We start from the raw sequence: 25,575 nt of genomic DNA, 5'->3' as shown, positions 1-25,575 counted from the left end.
CATCTATGCTTACGGTGACAGAGGGCTATGGCTGCTCACAGCTACTGTCCAAGTGGAGATTTTGTGTGGCTTCTCCAAGCCATTTCCTTGTGCACTGTAAAGTATCTTAAACTCCATACCCCACAAGAAAACTAGGTACAAATCTGTTGTACCTACTGTCATTCCCAATGAACATTTCTTATTGCTAGTGAGGTACATTTCAGTCTGTGCTGTTGCACAACTACAGAAGTATGTTATACCCTGTACTATGAAAAACTGTATGTATCTTGTTAGCCCTTTCCTAATGCACATAAGGTGATGGTTTTAGGAACGCTGTGCTTAACCTGACCTGACCCTTTCAGACAAGCGAAGTGATCTAACAGGTAATTAGGTAATTTTTTCAGTAAATCAGAGGCTAATTGCTCAGGGAAATTCATCTCTGGCTTGCCAGCTACTTGCAAATCCCTGGATCCACCCCTTGTGGAGAGACCAGATAATCAGGATTAGAATAAATTGGCAGTCTTTCCTTCCCTTTAAAAAAGAATGTCCATGGTTTGACGTATGATGGGTTTAAGATAAAATATAATCTCTCCATATAGTTTAGTGAGGGAATTTCAGAATGTGATGGCTATGTAGCTGAAGGCACAGCTGCCAAAAGTGAGGTGCACAAGAGACCAGAACCAGAGCAATGGCAAATTTAGGGAGGTGGGGCTTGGAGAAGTGGAAGGTGCAAGACAGGTAGGGGTTTAACTACAAGACAGATTTTAAATTTGAGGCATTGGTTTACTGGAAGCCAATGTAGGTCAATGAAAACAGGGGTAATAGACGATTGGGACATGGTGCGGCAAGATAGTCAGCAAGCGTTTTGGATGAGCTGAAATATATGGCGGCTGGGAGGCCAGCCAGGAGACATTGTGGTAATATTACATCTGGAGGTAACAAAGACTTGAATGAGTATTTAAGCAGCAGATGGGCTGGGGTAAGGGGGATAGACAGGCAATTCCATAAAGTTAACTATATTTTATCTATGCACATAGTAGGCCAACGCATATAAAACGTAAAGCTTGCACTAACGGCCTTCAGGAAGTATCAAAATGATTATTGAGCTAGGGAATGCTGGCTTTACATGTTGGCAGCGTTTGGTCTTTTGTAATTCAGTTAACATTAGATTTATCATTAATTGCAGTACATTACATTGATAAAACATCTTCAGAGATTGTTGCTTTAGAACATCACAGCAATGCAGTTAGACCAGCAATATAAATTGCAAATAATATTTCAATAGTAATTAACACTTGATTTCAGTTTGATGAGACTCGGTTCCACCTTATCTAGTTGCCCTTCTCTGACATGCCGAAAATGTGTGTGTTTGAAAAATTGGGAGTAAACTTGCTACAAAGTGATAACTAAATGGTTGCAGAACGAGGAATATATTTTGACACTTTTAGTATGCAGTGTAACAATTATTACATAGCTACCATATATTGCACAGATAAGAACATAACATAAGAAATAGGAGCAGGAGTAGGCCATTTGGCCCCTCGAGCCTGTTCCGCCATTTAATAAGATCATGGCTGATCTGATAATGGACTCCGCTCCACTTCCCTCCCCGCTCCCCATAACCCTTTATTCCCTTATCGCTCCAAAATCTGTCCATCCCCGCCTTAAATATATTCAATGACCCAGCCTCCACAGCTCTGGGGCAGAGAATTCCATAGATTTACAACCCTCTGAGAAGAAATTCCTTCTCATCTGTATTAAATGGGTGGCCCCTTATTCTGAGACTATGTCCCCTAGTTTTAGTTTCCCCTATGAGTGGAAATATAATCTCTGCATCCACCTTGTCAAGCCCCCTCATTATACTATGTTTCGATAAGATCACCTCTCATTCTTCTGAACTCCAATGAGCATAGGCTCAACCTATTCAACCTATTTTCATAAGTCAAACCCCTCATTTCCGGAATCAACCTAGTGAACCTTCTCTGAACAGCCTCCAATGCAAGTATGTACTTCCTTAAATACGGAGACCAAAACTGTCCATTTGCCTTCCTGATTACTTGCTGTACCTGCATAGTAACTTTGTGTTTCATGCACCAGGACCCCCAGGTCCCTCCGTACTACAGCACTTTGCAATTTTTCTCCATTTAAACTATAATTTTCTCTTCTATTTTTTCTGCCAAAGTGGATAACCTCACATTTTCCTACATTATACTCCATGTGCCAATTTTTTGCCCACTCTTTGCTTGTCTATATCCCTTTGCAGATTTTTTTGTGACCTCCTCACAATTTGCTTTCCCACCCATCTTTGTATCATCAGCAAATTTAGCTACATTGCACTTGGTCCCTTCATCCAAGTCATTAATATAGATTGTAAATAGTTGAGGCCCCAGCACCAATCCCTGCGGCACCCCACTAGTTATTGTTTGCCAACTGGAAAATGACCTATTTATCCCGATTCTCTGTTTTCTGTTAATTAGCCAATCCTCTATCCATGCTAATATATTACCCCCAACCCTGTGAACTTTTATCTTGTGCAGTAACCTTTTATGTGGCACCTTATCGAATGCCTTCTGAAAATCCAAATACACCACATCTGCTGGTTCCCCCTTATCCACCCTGCTCGTTACATCCTCAAAGAACTTCAGCAAATTTGTCAAACATGATTTCCCTTTCATAAAACATGTTGACTCTGCTTGATTTAATTATGCTTTTCCAAATGTCCTGCTACTGCTTCCTTAATAATGGACTCTAGCATTTTCCCAACGACAGATGTTAGGCTAACTGGTCTATAGTTTCCTGCTTTTTGTCTGCCTCCTTTTTTTAAATAGGGGCGTTACATTTGCGGTTTTCTAATCCGCTGGGACTGCCCCAGAATCCAGGGAATTTTGGTAGATTGCAGCCACCTTTTTTAAGACCCTAGGCTGTAAGACATCAGGTCCAGGGGGAGTACTACTTCATTCGTGATTGTATTAAGTTCCTCCCTCCCCTATAGTCCATTGATTATCCACTATTGGGATGTTTTTAGTGTCTTCTACCGTGAAGATCGATACAAAATATTTGTTCAATGTCTCTGCCATTTCCCTGTTCCTCCATTATTAATTTCCCAGTCTCATCCTATAGGAGACTAACATTTACTTTAGCCACTCTTTTCCTTTTTATGTATGTGTAGAAACTCTTTACTATCTGTTTTTAAATTTTGTGCTAGTTTAGGTCAAAGTGGTTGCACTGCAGGTACAAAGTGAGAACTCTAGATAAATGTTTTAAATTTCAACAATAAGGTCAAAGTGTTTATTCAGCTCTTTGGATGGCTACACATTTAAATTGAAGTCTCTGATTTTGTAGATTGGAGAGTGGGCAGTACTCATACCAGCTATACATCAACCCTTCCACGAGTGGCACGGAGCGACCCAGTCCAAACGGCCCTGATAAACCTTTCCAGTGCCCTACGTGTGGTGCTAGGTTCACTCGCATTCAGAACCTCAAACAGCACATGCTTATTCACTCAGGTAAGCATTGATTTGTAAGTTTTCATGTTCATATTTACTTGCTGTGTATGTGTGTGGATGGCTGCAGAAATTTCCATCGCTGGAATAGTCTCCCAAGTTCTACCTCAGTTCGTTTTGGATATACACAAGTAGTTTATTAAAGATACTATCTTTTTAATTCCAAAGTCTTACTTCGTTGTGCTTGTGAATGAACTAATACAAATTATCATATGTATGAATCTGGCTAATATAATTGGCAATTAGATTTGGTTGCTTTTTGACAGTAATGACTTATTGAAATTAATACGTGTGTGTGTGTGCAGGATCGAAATATTGGAAAAGATAAAAGATGTTTTATCTCGAGTACTAATTGCAACTTATTGAAGTGTCATAATTAAAGCAATTACTACATGAAGTACACAATGTGTACATTTATTACAACAGAATATTGTAGATTAGACCTCTGACTGACTCTGGTAACAGTGAAACCCAAACATTCTGGGAGGATTCTAGAGTTCATTAGATTGTAGCCACAAAGGAATTTGTAATTGGTGATTATATTATGGCACAACCTGCTTGATGTAGCAACAACAGCTAAATAATCCTACCTTTCAAAATGACTAGTTCTTCAAAGGGATTTAATAGGGTAGATACAGAGGAACTATTTCCTCAATCCAGGACATCATAAAATTAGAGTTAGGCTATTGTGAAGTGAAATCAGGAAGTACTTTTTCACATGAAGGGTAGTGGAAATGTGAAACTCTGGATGCTGGGGCAATTGCAGTTTTCAAGACTGAGATAGATAGCTTCGTGTTAGGTAAAGATATCAATGGGGTTGTGCATTTTGAAGGAAGATTGTTCTATTTTGATTAGAAAGTGCCTCCTTGGGGTGGAAGCTGTATGGTGCTAGGGATGTCTAGTGTTGTATGCCAGCTTGACTCCATTGGTAGCACATTCAGCTCGGAGTCAAATGGTGTGTTCAAACCCTATTCCACGCTTGAGTATAAAATCATGACCGATGCTTCAGTGCAGTACTGATGACTAGTCTTAAACCAAGGACATGTTTGCCTGTTTAGGTGAGCTTTAAAGATCCAATGGTACTTTTTCCTCTGGCCAATTTTCTTCCCTCAACCAACACTGCCAAAAACTAATTAATTGGTCACTCATCTCATTGGTTTGTGCGCTACGCACAAAATAACTGCTATATTTGCCTGCCTGATAACTGTACTTGTGTTTCAAAGCAGTTCATTATATGTGAAGTGTTTTGGGACATTTCTTAGCGATATGATAAGGCACTACTGCATAACAATAATAAAGGTCTTTCTTAAATGCAAGTTATGTTAATTTTAGTGTTAGTAGAAAATGGCTTGCATCACATCGTTCATTGTGATCTTTTTCAACAAAATATTTAATATTGCTGTCAGCTCACTTGAAAACAATACTGAAGCTGTATTCATGAGTTTATGCCACTTTGCTGTTCATCTGTTTGTTGTCCAAAATGAATGGATTTCAGATTACTTCATATCCCATTCTAATTTTTGAGAATACAGATACTGAAATTGTTCTGTTCATTAAGACAAGTGAATAATGAGCAAGGCTAATAGCTGAGTATCCTTTACAGCATTCAGTATTGCATTTGTGTATCTCAAGGTGTAATTTAGAATCGAGAACAAACACATTCTAGTCTGCATCAAGTAAATGGTTCCAAATATGAGTTCACAAAACATTTAATTATGCCCCATTGTACTATTCTTTCAATGTTGAAGTGCTTCTCCTTGAAGCGTTGTATGCATTTAAAAATAGTGTGGTCTTGTCACCTGTGATTTTTATCTTTGCCGCTTAATTGTTAGAATTTTCCATTTTTGAGCATTTACGATCGAGCACAAGAACTTGCAAAAGAATGAGGAGAGTTGGAAGGTATGGAGCGAGGTAGCAAAGAGTGACAGGATTTCAGAGTGTTGCGGAGTATAAGGCCTCCACAGGTGAAGGTTGTATCACTGAAGGTGGAGCAACAGAGCATGAGGCAAAGACAGCCAGAGTTTGAAGAATGGAAGGCCTGTTCTGGCCCATAGGCCAAGATGAAACAAGATAGCCAGAACAGCATGTGGTGTTCCTCATTTGTGAAATACAACGGACAGTTTTTATTTTATGATTGCTCTAGGTAGCTATGTTTTGAATGTTAACTGTGATGCTTTCCAGCACAGATGTGTATATCTGATTTCCTTACCTAAGGTGATGGTGGTGGGGAGAACCTTAAATTATTAATTCAGAGATTTAATGACATTTTGTTCACTACCTACCCCAATTTTCATGACAAAATAGCTAAATCTGGAAATTTTCATTTAACCTGTAAATAAAGTATAGCTTAATTGACTGGGAACACGGTGATATAGTTGTAAAATAACAAATTTACAAAGAGGTGTAATTTGTGAGTTTATTAGATGCAGTACTATGCCACATTATCTAATGTTTTGTGGGTTTCAATATTTTATGCATAGTATTTCTTGCCAAATGGCAACTTGTCACCTGAGTTTGCGGTGGGCCATAACAGTGAGTGAACAGCATTCGCTGTTGTTACCCCTTTGAAACTGACCGCTTAGCGCATACGCATCCTAACATGCAAATCCTGAAGGTGCAGTCAGTCATTTGTTGCTCCGGCACTGGTTGCGCTGTGGCGCCCCCCCCCCCCCCCCCACCCCAGCTCCTGATAGCCAGCCATCGGTGTAATCGAGGAAATCAGTGAAACTGACAAAAGTGGCCAATATCGCTGTTAATTACCCCATTAAAAGTTAGACCTTGGATATGGTAAAGTCAGAATAAAAGGAGCTACTTCACTTACTGGTTCCCTGTCCATTATCATTACAACCAGCAGGCAAAATATTGTTTCACCGAGTACATCTAATTCTGATATTTCTGCTATTTGAACTTCGATACACCAGTTTGCAAAGCCCACATATATTTAGACAATTAAACCATGTTGTCTGAGAAGATGATGAACGTTGACAATCTAGTGACAAATGGGTAGGAGATTAGTTTGCTTAATTACCAAGTTCCCAATTTAAGCTCTGGCATCAGGGAGAGGTGACTGCCAGAGGCCAAGTAATAGTCCCACAGTGAGAAAAAAATTATGGGTGAATCATCTAAAACTATTTTGACAGCTCTTAATGGCCAGATCAATAATGCCAAGGACTGTGAGCAGGTTACTGGCCTGCTCTCAAGCGTGGTTTAGTACATGGGAAAGGGAACTAATTGCTGCATTGAACTGTTCAAGGCTAATACAACAGTCAGTACCAAGACTTGTAAAACCAGGAGGTTAAAGTCCAAATGTTTTCAGTAAGAACGATTCTAGAACTCTGACATGTTTTCACCTTGTTAAAATATGAAAATCAACACAGACGTCCCAAATGGGAATTAAATAGCTGGATTTTCCACTATTTTGCACCTCGTTCCGCACCCCGGTGGGCGGCAAATGGTGTTTCTGGGCATCAAACGGGATGTCCAGGATTTGGCGCCCGGCTGAAGTTTTGCCAATGGTTTTGCGGCGGCGCAAAAACTTACTGCCCTGCCCTCCATTTTGACCGTCGTGGTGACATAAATCGTTGTGCAAGGCTGCGCTAGCGCCCCGGGTGGAACTTTCGGCCCTAACGCTTGATTTAGTAACCGCCCCAGAAGGCGACTGAAAAAAAACAGGCGGCTCCAGGGTGTAGCAGTAGCCTGCCGAGTAACCCATACTGCGTCCACCACAATCACATGGGAGGCAGCATGAAGATGTGTTCGCAGCAAGAGCCTTATGTCGGCAGTTCATCATTGACTGGTTTGCTTGAACGGGGAAGGGGTAGGTTGGAGCGATGCCTCGCTATTCTATGCCACCATGCTGGCTATTTTACACCTGATTCTGCGAATGAGATACAAAGGTCAAACAACAATGTTTATCAAAATGCAATAGGTTCAAATTCCCCCGCCCCCCCCAAAAGAAACCCCAAACTATTACAATGGTTAAAGACTTATGAACACAGAACTGAACCCTGCAGTCAGCAACATGTAAATTAACACAAATCTTCTCCCTGTACTCAACAACATCTAAAGTAACATAAAACTGCTTCATGCAGTGAACAAAATGTATAGCAACACAAAACTGCACCCTGCAGTGAACAAAATGTGAGAGAACACAAGACTGCTTCATGCAGTGACACCATTGAACAGCAGTGCATTGTTATCACACAACTATGTACAATGTGGACAATGGTACAGACATTTCTGGCAATGAAGTGTTACCAGCCCTTAACGGGTCTTCCTGAGATTTTTCCCCCTCCTTCCCTTCAACCACATCCCATGCCTGCTGCTCCTCCTCAATGAGGCCTCAGGGCATACAGGAAGGCTGCTAGAGGGCTGCTGTGTTGGGGGGCCAGAACTGAGACGCCTCGTACTCAGTGTTACGAGTCACAGGTGGCTGGGGTGTCAACAGTGTATGGTGCATGGTTGGCGAGTGAGTGGTGGGAGCCATAATCCTAAGGAATGAGACCACCTGCCGTTTCCCTGGAGCCACTGACTCAGACTGGGGTAGGCCTTAGCAACCAGAACATGATGTCTACGCACAATTTGCTGGCCTGCTTTGGCATGGTCACTTCCCCGTGGGACAGTGGGGGACTCGGAGAGTATGGAATCAGACATCGACTGCATCACTTGCCCAAGCTCAAGTAAAGCTTGTGCCTGTGATGTGCCCGAGTCTGCGATTGTGATCAAGGGCACACTCTGGAACTCCACTGTCATTGCTTGAGGCCAGCAGCCTCTCTATGGGCAATGATGGCCTCGCTGGACTCACGAGTCGCAACGACCATCTGCGACACTGCCTCTGCAACAGTCACTGAGCTTGCCAATGCTCGTTGGGATTTGTCCTGATGCTTCGATAAAGAATATTTCCACCCGATCCAGTTCAATGTTTGTCTGTCTCTTTGAGCAGACTGATTTTTGCAGACTCTCCCTCCGGAGAGCTGGCCTGCGAGATTCCACTCCGGCGCTGCATTGCTGTAGGTCACTGGGGCCAGGAGCCTCCGACGACTCAACCCCGGGAAGTTGGCATCATCCCCAGATGGACTTGAGTGCCGACGGGGCAACTGGTGGGCTCTGATGCTCCACCGGAGCAGTCTCCTCCAGTCCCTCATCGTCTGCAGCATGGCCTGAAGTGGAGGCCTCCCTCGAGGGATGCTGCGCCTCTGGTTGGTCATCTGGAAGTAGAAATTGACAGATGAGTGGTTAGCAGCAGGGGAGGGGGCAGGGTGACATGAGGAAGGTGGCATTGCACAGGTTCATTTGAAGGGCCGTTGCAACTCCATAATATATCTCAATGCAGTGTCTTGAGTCGCGCCATCCCTTTACATAAAGTCACTACCCGAAGGGGGCTCAGCATTGCCCCCGGCATTTTTCCGAGCTGGGTCTCGAATGAGGGCAGAGACCCTCTCCTACACATCAGTCAGCGGGATTGTTTGAGGTGGATGCCTGCCTGTCCACATCTACTCCTTTCGATAATGGGAGTGCTTGGACTGCAGAGAAAAATAGGAAGGGTTCAAAAAGGGTTTCTCTACTGTTGTGCAATTTATGCCTACCACAGTGGAATAAGTGATAGTGTGTGAATGTTCTAATGGCCTCCGTTCAATCTGTTTGGATCTTGCATGTGCTTCGTCAGTATGTTTTTGCAGGTTAGAGACATCTAACATTGGGGCTGTAAGTGATCCTTCAGAAAACGATAGGAGCAGTTGGAGTGTATTGCAAGGGACGATGTTAATGATACAAATAATGTGCATTGATCATTAAAAGCCAGTGGGTGCCGAAGTAAGCCTTCATCTTTGTTATGCATTGTGAAAGCCACCCCACAGTGTTGAGCGACCAGATTCATGAGAAACTTCACATAGTGTGTGAGATTTATGTTAGAGGTCACGGAGGCAAGCATAGATGCAAATGGTACTTACCACTCAAGGTCGTTGAACTTTTTTCTGCACTGTGTGCCAGTCCTGGGCACAGTGTCTGCAGCAGACACCTCCAGTGCAGTGTCCCTCCATATGCATTTAAGGGAGCGGTCTGGCTCCCCCAGCAAGGTGGAGTGAGGCCCACCAACGCTTCACTCGCCTCCTGTCAAAAGCGCCTGGAACGCTGCCTTCCTTCCTGCTCCCCCATCTCCGTTGAAGTGGGGCGGTTTAAATGTGCATGCATGCCCTGCATTTGCGTTTGTGACCGGAAAAGAAACCAAGAAGAAAAGAGGAAAAGAAAATTCCATGCGCATGCGCATGTGCAAAATGACCATCTCCTTCAACGCCGAAAGTTTCGGCTTGGGTGCACAAAGTCAGTCGTGCAAAGCCTGACTTGATGCCAATGCTCCTCCAGATCACTTTTTTGCCGAAAATTCCTGACCTGGGTGCAAACTTTTTTCTGGTGCTAACTTTTGCGCCCTGCCGTGAATAGTGCCTCGAAATGCAAAAAGCCGAAAATCCAGCCCCAAGTGTAAATTGCACTTAGGATAAAAATGGTTTCCTGATCAGTGAAAAGAATTTGTATTAGTCATTGTCAAAATCTGAATAAGCCATGTAAATCCCTACACTGAAGAATTATCTGCTATATAACACTTTCATGACCATGACAATTGTACTGCGCTGACCTGTAACATGTTAAATGTAGAGTCAAAGTCTAAAATTTCACTTGTAAATATTTGATTTTCCTGTAAGATTTATTAAATATCTTTTTCATTGTACAACTTTTTGGGACAAATAAGTTTTTTTTTATGTAGGAAGCACTTTATTTCAGTAGGGCTTAGAAGATAATGTGTACTGTATTGTGCTGTACTGGTAACACATGTTTAAGAATATGAGGTGGTGTGCACTTGTCACCACTTCTAGCATGCACTCATGAAGGCATTTCATGACATTATTTCTATAATTCAGAAGAAATTGCAAAATCGGTTTCCGTTTGGCTTAGATTTTTCTGCTATCCCAGCAGCAGTTCTGATGGAGAGCAACTTCTGTAGCTCAGTGAAGTCATATATTTATTGTATGTTGTACAGTGGATTTCGACTGAATTAAGTCTTTCGGGCCTGAAATTCAGTACCGCTGGAAAGCTGGTGCTTCCCCGCCCCACCTTTTTGTGGTCATTAGCACCAAAATTTCTTCAAGGCTGGGAAACCTCATTTTCAGTTCCAAAAGTGAACAAAATAGGTTCCAGCGCTAATGAACCCTTCCAAAGTGGATTTTTCAGCGATGTGGCTGTCTTAATTTGAGCGTTATCACCACTGAGAAATTTAGCATGCAGTTAAAGGTTTCTGATGAACCAGCTGCTCCCTGGCTTTTTGAAAGGCCAGGGTTTGCAGCAAGGACCAGAAGGGGGGAAGGAGGTGGGAAGGATGGCTGGTGTAAGCGGTGCAAGGAGAGCCAACAGGTTCACTGATATGGAACTGGAGACACTGATGGACGATGTGGAGGACAGAAGAAGAATACCGTTTCCTGATGTGGGGAGACCTGGCAGACAGGCAGTACATAATGCATGGAGGGAGATTGCAGGGGAGGTGTCGGGCACCTCCATATATGTGAGGACGCACCCTCTCCGCAGGGTGCTGGCCAGTCTGCACCCGGCCCTTCCAGGTTGGCTCTGGGGCGATGGGGATCCTCCTCCTTTTCCTGCGCTGCCTCCTCAGATGGTGCTGCTGGCTCGACCTCCAGTGGCTGCCCCCTCATGATTGCCAGGTTGTGCAGCATGCAGCAGACCACGACAATTATGGAGAGCTGTTGAGAGTACTGCAAGATGCCACCAAAGTGGTCCAGGCACCAGAATCTCTGCTTAAGGATGCCTATGCACTGCTCAATGTGCCACCAGGTGCATCAATGAGCATCATTGTATGCATGCTCTGGCGCTGTCCTAGTGTTCCGCAGAGGAGTGAGCAGCCACAGAGGATATCCCTTGTCCCCAAGCAGTCAACCACAATCCTGATTCGGACCAGTGAAGACAGCGGGCACACTGGTGTGCCGCAGAATGAATGAATCATGGCTGCTGCCTCCCTTGCCCGCTGCCTGTCTGCAAGGTGCTGACTGCGACTCTTTCTCCTGCGGGTCACACTGCTTCTCAGCAGGTGTACCAGATGTCGCCCTCCCAACCTCCTTCCATGCTAAGCAGGTCTCTGCAGCCCACTAAAGAGTCGGACCTGACAGTTGTACAAAGTTCAGGGGTAAGTGCAAACCTCTGAGCAGCACTCCAGCAGGTTTAATGGAGCCAAAAACAATTAATAAAACAATCGAGATAAATACTGTGGACCATAGAAAATGAAATAAGAATAATAAAACTATTATCGAGCTAAATACTGCGGATGCATGCTGGAAAATAAAATAAAAACACTAATAATAAAACTTTTTACCTACCAAAAGGCCCCAGCGGTGTTGCGTTCGAGCACCGCATCGAAAACCTTGCGGGGGCACTGCCGGGAAAAGTCCTATCTTTTACTCGGTGAATATCGCTGTGCTAGTCCCTTTCCAGCGGTCTGCACGCTGCACAGGTCACTGCTGGAAACCCTCCTTTACTGCGGCTTCACCGTGCCATTTCCGGTAGAAGTGAACATCGCTGAAATCCTCCCCGAGCTGAATATGGCTTGGGGAGGGAAAAGATGAGTTTTTTTTGGTCAACCGCCCAAACTCCGCGGTAGCCATCCCTTCAGGGACGGTGAATTTCGGCCCCTTATCTCTACAGTAATTAAAAGGCACCTTCAGCAAATAATGTATCCCAGTTGGATCCAGAATTCTAGTTGGAAATGTTAAATAGGTGGTTCTACCCCTCTGCTTAACAATGATATTGGTGGTTAGTAAATGGGTTACATAATGGCAATTCCCCCCCCACCCCACACCCCCACCAAAATACGTCTAGACATGAAATAAATACAAAAAATACATTACATATTAAAATGCCATTTAATTAAATAAAAATAAACTTGCCTTATTACACAGGGTTTTTGATGTATAAATTATTGAAAAAAATGTATTTTAATGTTTTCTTTACACTCTTACACTGGTAAAAGTAGGCCTTATAGCTGCTTTTAACAGGCATAAGAATTTCACGGGCATTCACTGGGCAGAAGTTGGGCAAATAGCCCAACACTCCACCCGCGGAGGCCCTTTTCCTGGGCGATCTATTAAGAGAATTCTTGACCGATTGCAAGTTCTAGGCTTTAGCCTAAACCCGGTCTTGTGCGGTCTCTGCAGGCGCCTCTGCACTTCATACGCGCCCATGGGAGCCGCAAATCACGGCCCATTAATTTGTCTCAATTTCTATTATCTGTAGTTTACATGTAGGGAGTGTAATTATTTGGTTTCTGTACTGGATTGGCTGTAATGTACTTTGACACATCCAGTGGTCGTGAAAGGCACTAAATAAATGCAAGTCTCTTCCTTTATTTTTCTTTTCCTTTTCTTTTTCTTTTTCTTTTCATCTTTCCATTGTTTCCTTTTGTCTTTTTCTTTTCTGCTTTCTTAATGTTTGATGTAAGCAATCAGATATAAGTAATTCCTGTTCTCATCAAATAGATTATCCTCTGATTGTAGAGTTAAATTTCACTGAATAATGATGGCAGCATGATTTTTCAATGTTCAACATAGATTGTTTGTAACACTGTAGTCTGTAGAAATTCTACCATTTACCAGACTTGAACATTAATCAGTATTTAGTTACAGTTTTTTTTTCTGATTTTTGCTGTAGATTGAGCACTTTGTGTAGTTAATTGACAACGGGAGCAGAGATTGAAGTGTAGCTGCACCTTTTACAATTAAGTTGGATGTTGGTGATTGAAAACATTACTGATTTATTTTTAGGTATAAAACCCTTTCAGTGTGACAGATGTGGAAAAAAGTTCACAAGAGCATACTCCTTAAAGATGCATCGTCTCAAGCATGAAGGCAAACGATGTTTCCGATGCCAGATATGCAGTGCAACTTTTACTTCATTTGGGGAATATAAGCACCATATGCGTGTTTCGAGGCACATTATCCGAAAGCCAAGGATCTACGAGTGCAAAACATGTGGCGCCATGTTTACTAATTCCGGAAACTTAATTGTACACCTGAGGAGCCTGAACCATGAAGCATCTGAATTAGCATCCTACTTCCAGAGCAGGTGAGGTATAGCTGTTGAAAATTTGTGTTTAAAATAGAGCAGCCTGGTTGTAATGGACTAGTTTTGGTTATTGCAAGAATGATCTGTAGTTGATAAAACCATAGACGTAGAGAAAATGTTTCCACTTGTGGAGACCAAAATTAGGTGCCGTAATTATAAGAAAGTCAGTAATAAATCCAATAGAGAATTGAGGAGAAACTTTTTTTACTCGGGGATTGATTAGAATGTGGAACTCGCTACCTCGGAGTAGTTGAGGCGAATAACATAGATACATTTAAGGGGAAGCTGATAAACACATGAGGGAGAAAGGAATAGAAGGGTATGCTAGTTCGATGAAGAGGGTTAGGAGGAAGTTTGTGTGGAGTACAAACACTGGCATGGACCATTTGGGCCAAGTGGCCTGCTTCTGTGCCATACATTATATGTAATTTTATATGAAATTTTTCACAATGTATTGCAGTTGACGTCGATGCTGGATAATCTGTTACTGTTTGTAGGTTGTCGAAATGGCCATATTGTTATGGTTAAGGGTCATTTTGGCACACACGAAACCTAGTCACCTGGTTGCATCTTCCTGCAGCTAAAATTGGCATTCAGCAATCTGGGGGTCAAAGCTATCTTCCACACTGCTATGTAGATATTTGTATTTACTCCAACCCACTACACCACCGTTAGTTTTGTTTTATATCTTTTTGACAATCTTTATTCCCACAATCTACCTGCCCTTCTCTCCACAAGCCAGTGATTTGTGCTGGGGTACAGTTTCTGTGAATACCAGCAGCTTTGTGGCACTTCGCTCATGTGGCCATTCTTTATGTACACTTTTGTCTGGAGTTCAGGAAGTTGGATACCCTGTGAAATTTATTACTGAATCTCTTAATGTTTTACATTGATAAATTATCAATTTCATGGGTTCTCTTGATTGTGTGAAACTTTATGGATTCTGGAACTAATGCAGCCCATGAGCAGCTTATAGTTTTATTCATGTGTGCAACTTAGTGAGGGTAACCTGTTTAACCACGAGGGAGATCATAGCCCAGCCAGAACATCCAAATAGCTCATTTTCTTTGAAGGTGCTTGATTGGGGTAAGGCAGCGGATGTTGTGTACTTAGATTTCAGTTAAGATCTTTGATGCAGTTCTTCGGGAAAGGCTGGTATTGAAAATAAAGAAAGCGGGAATCAGTGGGGATATTTTAAAATGGATACGTAATTGGTTGACTGACAGAACCCAGAGCATAGTGGTACAGAGATTGTCATCGACCTTTTATAATGTTACCAGTGGGGTCCAAGGGAGGTCTGTTTTGGGACCTCTTGTCTAATATCTTTATAAATGATCTGGAGCTAGGAATCACCAGCACAGTGGCTAATTTTGTAGCTAAAACAAAGCTAAAAAGGTTGTAGACTCCAAAGCTGAACAGGATAAACTGTAGGATGATTTGAATGTATTTGGGAATTGGGCAGTCAGGTAGCAGATGAAATTCAATGTAGAGAAGGGATAATTACTTAACTGGAAAGAAAATAATGTGCATGGAAAATGAATGATCTGGGCATCCTGATTGACAATAAATTGAAGCTATCGCAACAATCCTCAGCGGCAGTAATTAAAGCAAAGCAGATGGTGGGATGTATTAAAAAATAAATATTGTGCTGAAATAATGAGGTAATCCTGCCATGTTATCAATGATTGGTGTGACCGCACTTGAAATACTGTGTACAGTTGTAATCATCACAGTACAAAAAGGATATTTAGCTATCAGAGGAGAGCAACCTGAAGGCTTGCATTATAAGGAGCGATTATGTAAATTGGAATAGAGAAAGTTTGAGGGGTGATTTAATTGCTGTTTTTAGGGGCCCAAGTTTCGGCCTGAGTTGCTCCTGATTTTTTGGAGCAACTGGTTTAGAACGGAGTATCTTAGAAATTCAAATTCTCGGCATTTAGTTTGCTCCAGTTCTAGTCAGTTAGAACAGTTTCACTTTGGCACAGAATTTTTTTTTCAAAATTCAGGCCACTTACGCCTGTTTTCAAAGTTTCAGCAGTGAAAACTTACTCCAAACTAACTTAGAATGGAGTAAGTGAAGATTTTTGTACGCTCGAAAAAAACCTTGTCTACACTTTAGAAAATCAGGTGTAGGTTACAAATTAGGCTTGGGAACGAGGTGGGGGGGAAAGGGAAGTCATTAAATTCTACAATCAATCCTTAGTTATACTTATACAAATATTATACAAATAAATCCAACCTGAATAAAAATTTATAAGCAAAGAAAAGAAATAAACCATGTTCCTACCTCTGTGAAACAGCAGCAGCCTTCGAGCTGCTGTGCTTCAGGCAGGCCTTTCATGTTGGAGACAGGCAGGGGTGTGGCGTCAGTGTCTCGACGGTAACCCCAACAGCAGCAGCAAGCAGCCTTCGAGCTGAGCTTGCGGTGCTTGAGGCAGGCCTTCATTCTCTTAGTGGCTGGCCGCGAAGAATCAGCACCGGACCGACGTGAGGCCATTCGGCCATGGGATAGCAGCGGCGTCAGTGGCTGGCCGGCAGCCGAAGAATCAACACAGGGCACACGCAACTCTTTAAGGTGCTTGAGGCCATTCGGCCACGCTTTAGGGGCGGCGTCAGTGGCTCGACGGCAGCCGAAGATACAGCAGCAGCCTTCGAGCTGTGAGGGGGACTGAGGCCATTTGGACAGGGAGAGGCAGCCACATAGACAGTTTTATACTTAAATTTGCAGAATGGGTGCTGCATTGTCAACACCATGTATTATGCAATGGTTCGCCATCAATTCACTGCATAGAAGAGAATTGATTAGAGCTCACCGCACCAGGAACATCGTAGGTTGATGGGCAGGAGACCTTACCCACGTCGACAATATCGAGCCAGGCGTTCGTACCTGGACATGAGCGAGGCTGATTGTGTGAAAAGGCTGTGTTTTCGCAGAGAAGTTGTCACTGAGATTTGTGATATGGTGAGAGCAGATTTGCAGCCCAGAAGCAGAACGCCAACTGCCCTATCTGTTGCAGTGAAGGTAACAGCTGCATTTTCTTTCTATGCCTCGGGATCGTTTCAGGCTACAACTGGAGATGTGTGTGCCATCTCTCGACGTGCAATACATGCCTGCGTTTACCAGGTCATGGCTGCACTGTATGCGCGAAGGAATGACCATCAATTTCCCAATGACCGCACAAGCGATCCATGAGAGGGCTGTGGGCTTCTTCAGGATTGCCAGCTTCCCAAAGATACAGGGCTGCATTGATTGTACCCACATAGCCTTGCGAGCACCTGTGGAGGATTCTGAGCAGTACCGAAATAGGAAAGATTTCCACTCTATCAACGTGCAGCTCGTGTGTGACGACAAGCAGCGCATCATGTCAGTCGATGCGAGATACCCTGGAAGCACCCATGATGCGTTCATCCTACGCGACAGCGTTCTATCTGACATGTTTGAGCAGCAGCCAGAAGGGCAGAGCTGGCTACTGGGAGACAAAGGGTACGGCCTGACCAGCTGGCTCATGATGCTCCTACACGTGACATGGACAGAAGCTGACCGTCAATACAACATGGCGCACATTGCGACGCGCAGCATCATTGAGAGGACCATTGGCATATTGAAACAGGGATTCCGATGCCTGGACCATTCCGGAGGACAGTTGCTATACTCTCCTCAGATTGTCGGTCACTTCACTGTTGTGTGCTGCATGCTTCATAACTTAGCCATCATGAGGCAGCAGGAGCTGGTAGTGGAACCAGAAGACCGATGTGAGGGTTCAGTGCCTGATAGTATTACGGAAGACTAGGATGTGGATGATAACAACGATCAGGAAAGCATGCAAGTGCCTGATGCCGAAGCACGAGGTCAGAGGAGGGCCGTCCATCGTGCCCCTTTAACGATTGCTCGAGCCTTGCACTAGCAGCTCATCTGTGAACGCTTCAACTACTGATGCCTGAGGGCTCTGTGACCACTTTTGCGTATGGACATGTTTATTCTTTGCAGTTGTTCCTACGTTGTGTTGTGTTAATGGAACATGAAACAGTTTTAATGAAAAAATATTTTATTGAAAAGTTAACGTCACTCTAATAAAATATTTGTTGTATCAAGCTATACTTTTTAATATGACTCTTGAAGATCACTTATAAACTTGTAAAGTTACAAAACACTTTCTGTGAAAAATTTTACACGCTAAGATCACTTACACTTCAAGATCTCTTTTTAGATGCAAAATTAAATAATTTACAGAATGTGAGAGCATTTACACTATAAGATCACTTGAAAACCCTGAGATCACTTATATGTTGTAAAGTTACAAAACTTACAAAACAGTTTCATTGTGAAAAATCTTACACTCTGAAGAACACTTCAACTTCAGGATCACTTTTTAGGTGCAAAATTAAATAAGATACAAAAAAATGTGAGAGCATTTACACTATAAGATCACTTAAAAACCATAAGATCCCTTATAAGTTGTAAAGTTACAAAACTTACAAAACAATTTCAATTTGAAAAACGCTACTACAGCTACATCAAGAACAAGAACAAAAGCAGCAAAGAAAGGCTGCAACCATGTCTCAGTGAATGTTCACTTCCTCATGGGGGTGTCATTTGATTGGCTGGGCTGTGTGCCCTTATTGCAATCATGCCCTCCCTGACGGCCTGTGCTGACACTTGCATGCCCTCCCTGATGGCCTGTGCCGTCATTTGCATGCCCTCCCTGATGGCCTATGCCATCGATTGCGCTCCCTTGGACATTCCCTCCCTAAGTTCCCGTGTCATTACTACTGTTTCTCCCGTCAGGACCGTCAACTCTTCACCTACTGCATTGATGCCACCGATGAGTGATCGGGTAAGCTCATTGGTCTCCATACCTATCTATTGTACACTGCATCTCAGGAGAGCGTGTCTCCTCCTCCTCTGCCTGGGTCTGCCTTGTGGCAGCGCTACACTGGGAGGCGCGGGCATGGACGGTGGGACGCTCGGTGTTGCACCCGGCACCACTACACAGGGAGGCGCGGGCTGGGACTGCGGGACGCTCTGTGTTCCAGACGGCTGAACTGGAGGGAGAGGCTCGGGCTGGAACGGTAGGACGCTCTGTTGCAGACGGCAGTACTAGAGAGAGAGGCTCGGGCTGGGATGGTGGGGCGCTCGGTGTTCCAGACGACAGCACTTGAGTGCGAGCCGTGGGCTGGGATGTTGGACGAATGGGTGTAAACTGCTCCATGATATCAGCAGCAACACTGGGACCCGAAGCGTCAGAATCAAAACCATAGTAGGTGGAACCAGAACCTATGCGAGAGGGAGGCGCAGGCTCGGAAGGTAATGCACTGACTGTAGAATGCTGCATTATACCAGCAGCACCAGTGGGACCCGCAACATCGGAAGCGAAACCATGGAAGGTGGAACCAAGACCTATGCTAGGGGTTGAAACTCTGATGCCCCTTGATGGGGGCTCATAAACATTAAATTGGAAGCTCTCTCCTGCAGACATTTCAGTCATCACTGCCATCATCCAGTCTGGTTCGTCCGCAGCTGGTTGTACTGGTTCTTGTTCTGTACCCTCAGGATCCTCCGGGTTGGCAGCAGCAGCATCGTCATCATCATCATTGTCATCATCATGTTCTGCAAAATACATCAGAACAGTCAAATGCTTAACAGCAAGGGAGGGGGCCGGATGGGTGGCATGCGTACTCTCACACATAGCAGATTCGGCAGCAGGTTGATTTAAAGGGCCACGATGCACTTTCAGGACTTGTCCTCTTCCTCGCGTGCGGGCCCAGCTTGTGCTGTACCGATTGCTTTTCTCCATGTATGACTCATCATAGCAGCTACCCTTTGTTCCAAGGGTGTCAGTGGATGCAGATTGGGTGTGCCTCCTCCTGTCCGAGTGGCCTCTCTTTTGTTGTGGGCCAATTTCTTCTGCACAAGTAAAATATAACTTTTTACAGTGTGTCAGTCTGCAAGGTGGGACATACAGATAGCCAGGTTACAATTACGATTGAATTAAAAATGGGATATATTACTTGCACTACATGACCAAGGTCGTGCCATTTCTTTTTACACTGGCTTCCAGATCTGATGATATGCACCACTGCGCAGTAATCTTCTGCAACTTGGTTCCAGCGTTTCTTCATTTCTTTTGGCACTTTTATACGACCTCTGTTGCAGGTATATAGCTCCTGCCATCTCTGCTCAATTACATTGACTAATATCTCTACTTCCTCATGCAAGAAATTCTTTGTTCTTGGTGGACGTTGATCCATTGCAAAGTTGAATTGGCACTCTTATTTCTCAAAACACACAATCCTTAATTTGCATGCACCAATGCAGCACCGGTTCTGCAAGTTTAGCAGTGAAAAGCTGAACTCGCTGATGTCAGCAGGTGATTTATTCAACAGTGCTGCTAAAAGTACTCCCTCACACACAGAAATATCACAAAAATTAAATTACAAGCCTTTGCAGGGGTCCAAGAGACACATCTTCACTTTTTCTCCAGTCCTTTTAAAAATGGCCGAGTGCCAATGTTTGTTTGACACTGCGCGTGCGCGCATGCTCCAATACGCACGCGCAGGGTTGCCGGCACCACGTTGGCTCATTTAAATTGGATCCGCCCCCCACTACTTAGAGAATCGGCACGAGTCTCTGCCCCCGGCTGTGAAGAACGCGCCGCGCCAAGCTGAGATTGAGCTCCGAGGAGCCGGAGAATATCGCAGTTTTTTTTTCTAGCGCACTTTTAGGCGTGAAGAACAGGCGTGCAGCTCGGAGGTGTGCCGTTTTTGGCGCGGGCCGAAACTTAGGGCCTAGGATTCTAAAGGGAATGGCAAACATGGACTACGCCATGCTTTTTCTCCTAATCCAGAATAGTAGAACCAGAGGACACAGCCTGTGCTTGAAGCACTCTATCTGGGAGTGCTTCAAAACTAATCTGAAGTCTCGATGTTTAATTGAGTGAGTAGTTAATCGATGGAACAGACTATGGAAATGCATTCAAATACAAATTAATATAGATTTCTTTCAGATAAAATAGCATTTTGGAATACAGTAATATGAATAAGTTGAGACATTAAATGAGGTATGTGTAGCATTCTTGGGTGAGAAAAGGTGATTTTGGATCTATGGTTTCCAAAGCTCTCCATCACTGGGATTTTCCTTGTCATTTCTGGGCCTGTTTTAGATTACGCTATGATTAGTCAACAACTTCATCATTATTGCATCATGTGACTACCAGGATGGCAGAAAGCCATCTCGTCTTCTCGTTCCCTTCTTGTCTAGCAACACCTATGTTCCAAATTGTTTCTTAAATGATTCCACGGTTTTCACCAACAGTTTTTTTTATCTGGGAGTGCATTCCATGTTTTCACCGTTCTATATGAAGAGCTTCCTGATATTATAAATTTGCATTTTACTAGTTTGAACTTGTAATTTCTTATCCAGTACCCCCAGTTTAGGGTTAAGTAATTTTTTGCATTTATCTTTCCCATACAGCTTACTAATTTGTATACATCAGATCACCTCTCGATGTCTCCTTTTAAGGCTGAAAAGTCCAAATATCTCTTGTCTTTTCTCACAACTCAAATCTTTTAACACTGAGGATCAGCCTAATGTCTCTCTCTGCATTGTCTTCAGCCCTTGAATCTCTCCCTTGTGTCTGTGGCAAGAATTGGACACGGTACTCAAGATGTGGTTCGACCATAGCATTGTAAAATTTGATCATGACTCTTATCGACGTATATTCTACCACTGATTTGGCTATATAATTTAACATTCTGTTGAAAATTGTTCTTTGTTGGTTGGACATTTTGAGTATTGATTTTTCCTAAGACTCTGGGTTTCTTTCAACTTCATCTTTAGCTATTTTGACACCATTCATTGAGAATGCATGCTGCTGACTTTTCCTTCCTATATGTAGTACTTCACATTTGAATACATTAAATTTCATGGGCCAACTAAAATTTCTGAGGTGCTCTCTCGGAGTCTGCTGCACCTCCCAGCTTGATATTGTCTGCAAATTTGACCTATTTGCATTGAGTTCTGAATCCAAGTCATTGATGCAAATTAGTGGTGATCCCAACACTTGTCCCTGCGACTCCACTCTGTACCCCCCCCACCTCTGATGTAACCATTTGTTTCCTACCATTCACCAAACTTTGATCCATTTCCAAGATTTGCCTTCAATACCCACAGCTTAACTAATAGTCTTTTGTGTGGAACTTTGTCAAAAGCTTTTGGCGGTTTGGTAGCAGATTGCAGAGATGTAATAAAATGATGCTGACTTTGAACACGATGCTTTCTAGTTGCATTTAACCTAGTTTTCTGTTGCTATTTTTCTGTATCAATTAAATTGTTGACGAATACAAAAAACTGATGGTTTAATTAAGATTTATGACTAAATGTAATCCAGTATTAGAAAGGAAGCTGTCCCCACCCACTCCACCTTCATTACAGATATCCAAACTATTGAAAGACTTTAAAGAGCATAGCTTATTCTGAGTGGAGGGAAAAAAATACTTTCACAGAATACTCACTCGTTCCTTCCCTTCCTTCCATTGGGTTGTCAAAATTGAATTGAAAAATAAATGTTGCAATTAATGCCCAACAGTTGCAAAATTCTGAAGAATAGGGTTTTTGATTCCAAAATCAAATAATTGCTTTTCAATTATCTTTTAAGTGAAATTCTTTGGGGCCAAGTTTCGGCCTGAGTTGCTCCTGTTTTTTTTGGAGCAACTGGTTTAGAATGGAATATCTTAGAAATTGCAATTCTCGGCATTTAGTTTGCTCCAGTTCTAGTCAGTTAGAACAGTTTCACTTTGGAACAGAATTTTTCTTTCAAAAGAGGGCGTGTCCGGCCACTTATGCCTGTTTTCAAAGTTTAGGCAGTGAAAACTTACTCCAAACTAACTTAGAATGGAGTAAGTGAAGATTTTTGTATGCCCGAAAAAACCTTGCATACACTTTACAAATCAGGCGTAGGTTACAAATTAGGCATAGGGAACAAGGGGGTGTGGGGGGGGGGGAAGGGAAGTAATTAAATTCTACAATCATTCAACAGTCATACTTATACAAATAAAGATCCAACCTGAATAAAAATTTATAAACAAAGCAAAGATTAAATATTCCATGTTCCTACCTGCGTGAAGCAGCAGCAGCCTTCGAGCTGCGGTGCTTCAGGCAGGCCTTCCATGTTGGAGACAGGAGTGGCATCAGTGTCTCGACGGCAGCAAACAGCCTTCGAGCTGCGGTGCTTCAGGCAGGCCTTCCTTCCATCAGTGGCTGGACGGCAGCGGAAGAAACAACAAGCAGCCTTCGAGCTGCGAAGGGGAACTGAGGCCATTCGGCCACGGGATAGGGGCGGCGTCAGTGGCTGGACGGCAGCCGAAGAAACAATAAGCAGCCTTCGAGCTGCGAAGGGGACTGAGGCCATTTGGCCACGGGATAGGGGCATCGTCAGTGACTGGACGGCAGCCAAGGACACAGCAATCAATCAGCCTTCGAGCTGCAAGGGAGACTGAGGCCCTTAGGCCAGGGACAGGAAGAGGCAGCCACATAGACACTTTTAAACTTAAATTTTCAGAATGGGTGCTGCATTTGTCAACACCGCGTATTATGCAAAAAAAATCACTAAAATTAAATCACAAGCCTTTCCAGGGGTCCACGAGACAAATCTTCACTTTTCCTCCAGTCCCTTTAAAAATGGCCGAGTGCCAATGTTTATTTCCCACTGCGCGTGCGCGCACGCTCCAATGGGCGCGCGCAGGTTTGCCGGCACGACATTGCCTTATTTAAATTAGGCCCCCCCCCCCCCCCCACTGCTTGTAGAGTCGGCGCGAGTGTCTGGCTCCGCCCCTCCCCCGCTGTTCTGTGCGTGCCGTGCCAAGCTGCTGAAGACCTGCGAGGAGCCGTCGAACATCGGAGTTTTTTTTTCGGTGCACTTTCAAGCGCGAAAAACGGGCGTCCAGCTCGGGGCTGCGCCATTCTATGGGAAGGCCGAAACTTGAGCCCGTAATTTCTGCTTGATGGCTCCAATACCTGCAGCCTGTACCTAATGCTCCCTCTATTCTACCCAATTGTCTGAACTTCACCTCTTACTTTGGTCCCTCCCCAAACAAAAGTTTCAAAAGGGCATCCGCTATTGCGCTAGTATAAATTTAATACTTCCCATGATGAGCAGCTTCGTGTCCTCTGAAATTCCTATTTTAGTGCCAAATTAAGCAGTTTGTATTGTGGACCTGCACCCATTAGAAATGTGTGCTGAATTTGAATGCAGATCTCAACGATATCCACTTTTTTATATTTAACAATAGGATGGATTTTCCAGTAATTCTGTTAACATAACCCATGACCGCATCTAGTCAGGCATTTTTGTTGCATTTTGTGGAAAGCATTAATGCAAAAAGTGCCCCGGTAGATAGTTGTGTCCCTAGTGCATTGAGTGAAGGGAAATGTAGCTAAAGATTTAAATACAATAAGAAGCATCTTGTGTAGTACCCTAAATAGACACACTCTCTTTCTCCCCCACCCGCAAAGGCCAACGGGGACGAAAAATGACAAAACTTGTAACAAAATTAAAGCCCATGGGATTAAAGGGACAGTGGCAGATTGGATATGAAATTGGCTAAGGGACAGAAATCAGTAGTGCTGCACGGTTGTTTTTCAGACTGAAGGGACGTGTTACCTAGGGGTCAGTAATAGGGCTACTCTTTTTGATATGTTAATGGCCTGGACTTGGGTATTCAGGGCATCGTTTCAAAGTTTTCAGATGACATGAAGCTTGGAAATGTAGTAAACAGTGAGGAGAATAGTAGACCTCAGGAGGCCATAGACTAATGAAATGGGCAGGGACAAGGCAGATGAAATTTAACACCGATAACTGAAGTGATGCATTTTAGTAGGAAGAAAGGAGAGAGACAATACAAAGTAAATGGTACAATTTTAAAAGGGGTGCAGGAACAGAGAGACCTGATGTAGGTACACAAATATTTGATGGTTGCAGGACAAGTGGAGAAGCCTATTTTAAAAAGCATATGAGTACCTTGGCTTTATTAATAGAAGAATAGAGTACAAAAGCAAGAAATGTATGCTAAACCTTTATAAAACACTGGTTCGGCTTCAGTTGTGTTCAATTCTGGGCACGCACTTTAGGAAGAGCGTCAAGGCCTTGGAGAGGGAGCAGAAGAAATTTACTAGAATGGGATGAGGGACTTCAGTTTTGTGGAGAAGCTGGGGTGGTTCTTGGAGCAGAGAAAGTTAAGAGGAGATTTGATAGGTGTTCAAAATCATGAACTGTTTTGAGAGTAATTAAGAAGAAACTGTTTCCAGTGGCAGTAGAGTCTGTATCGAGAGACACACATTTAAGGTGATTGGCAAAAGAACCAGAGGCAACATTTTATTACACTGAGTTGTGATCTGGAATGCATTGCGTGCAAAGGAAATGGAAGTAGATACAATAGTAACTTTCAAAAGGGAATTGGATAAATACTTGGAGGAAAACAATTATAGGGCTATGGAGAAAGAGCAGAAGATTGGGACTAATTGGATAGCTCCACCAAAGAACCAGCACAGGTATGATGGGCTGAATGGCCTCTTGTGCTGTATCATTCTATGATTCTATGTAGGTCCCTTAAATTTGTTTGGAGTTGTTTAAAGTGTGTGCCATCTTTTTTAAAGCATGTTAATTTTCCCACCGTGCAATGAATTCATGTTAACCCTCACTTAAAGTACCTTGTTCCAGTTAAGTGCCTTTTAAAGCCTGAATTTCTTCCCATTATTTTTTGTACATGTCATTTTCTGTTGTTTTATAGTTGAATTTTTTCCTATTCTCACCACTGCAAATACTAATGTTTCCATTTCATATTGTTACTGTAAGTAGCATGCTATGAGATGTTTCAGGAGATTAAAAATGTATACTTTACAAGTATATATGCTGGTATGGACTCTTTAAAATTGTAGATCTAGCACTTGACAGATTAAGTAGCTTTACCTCCACCAAAA

General features: G+C 43.2%; 1 protein-coding gene across 3 annotated transcripts in view; it reads left to right on the top strand.

Moving 5' to 3' along the window:
• Positions 1-25,575, top strand: part of zbtb44 (zinc finger and BTB domain containing 44) — a 50,543-nt gene that overhangs the window by 14,504 nt on the left and 10,464 nt on the right. For all 3 annotated transcript variants that reach the window (XM_070894406.1, XM_070894408.1, XM_070894407.1), the window contains 2 exons: positions 3,322-3,485; positions 13,301-13,601. In XM_070894406.1, coding sequence (XP_070750507.1) covers positions 3,322-3,485; positions 13,301-13,601 — 465 coding nt within the window. The remainder of the gene's footprint in view (positions 1-3,321; positions 3,486-13,300; positions 13,602-25,575) is intronic.

This window comes from Pristiophorus japonicus, chromosome 11 (genome assembly GCF_044704955.1).
Source record: "Pristiophorus japonicus isolate sPriJap1 chromosome 11, sPriJap1.hap1, whole genome shotgun sequence".
Taxonomy (NCBI): domain Eukaryota; kingdom Metazoa; phylum Chordata; class Chondrichthyes; family Pristiophoridae; genus Pristiophorus; species Pristiophorus japonicus.
The sequence above is the reverse complement of the archived record's forward strand: the minus strand, read 5'-3'. Positions and strand labels throughout refer to the sequence as shown.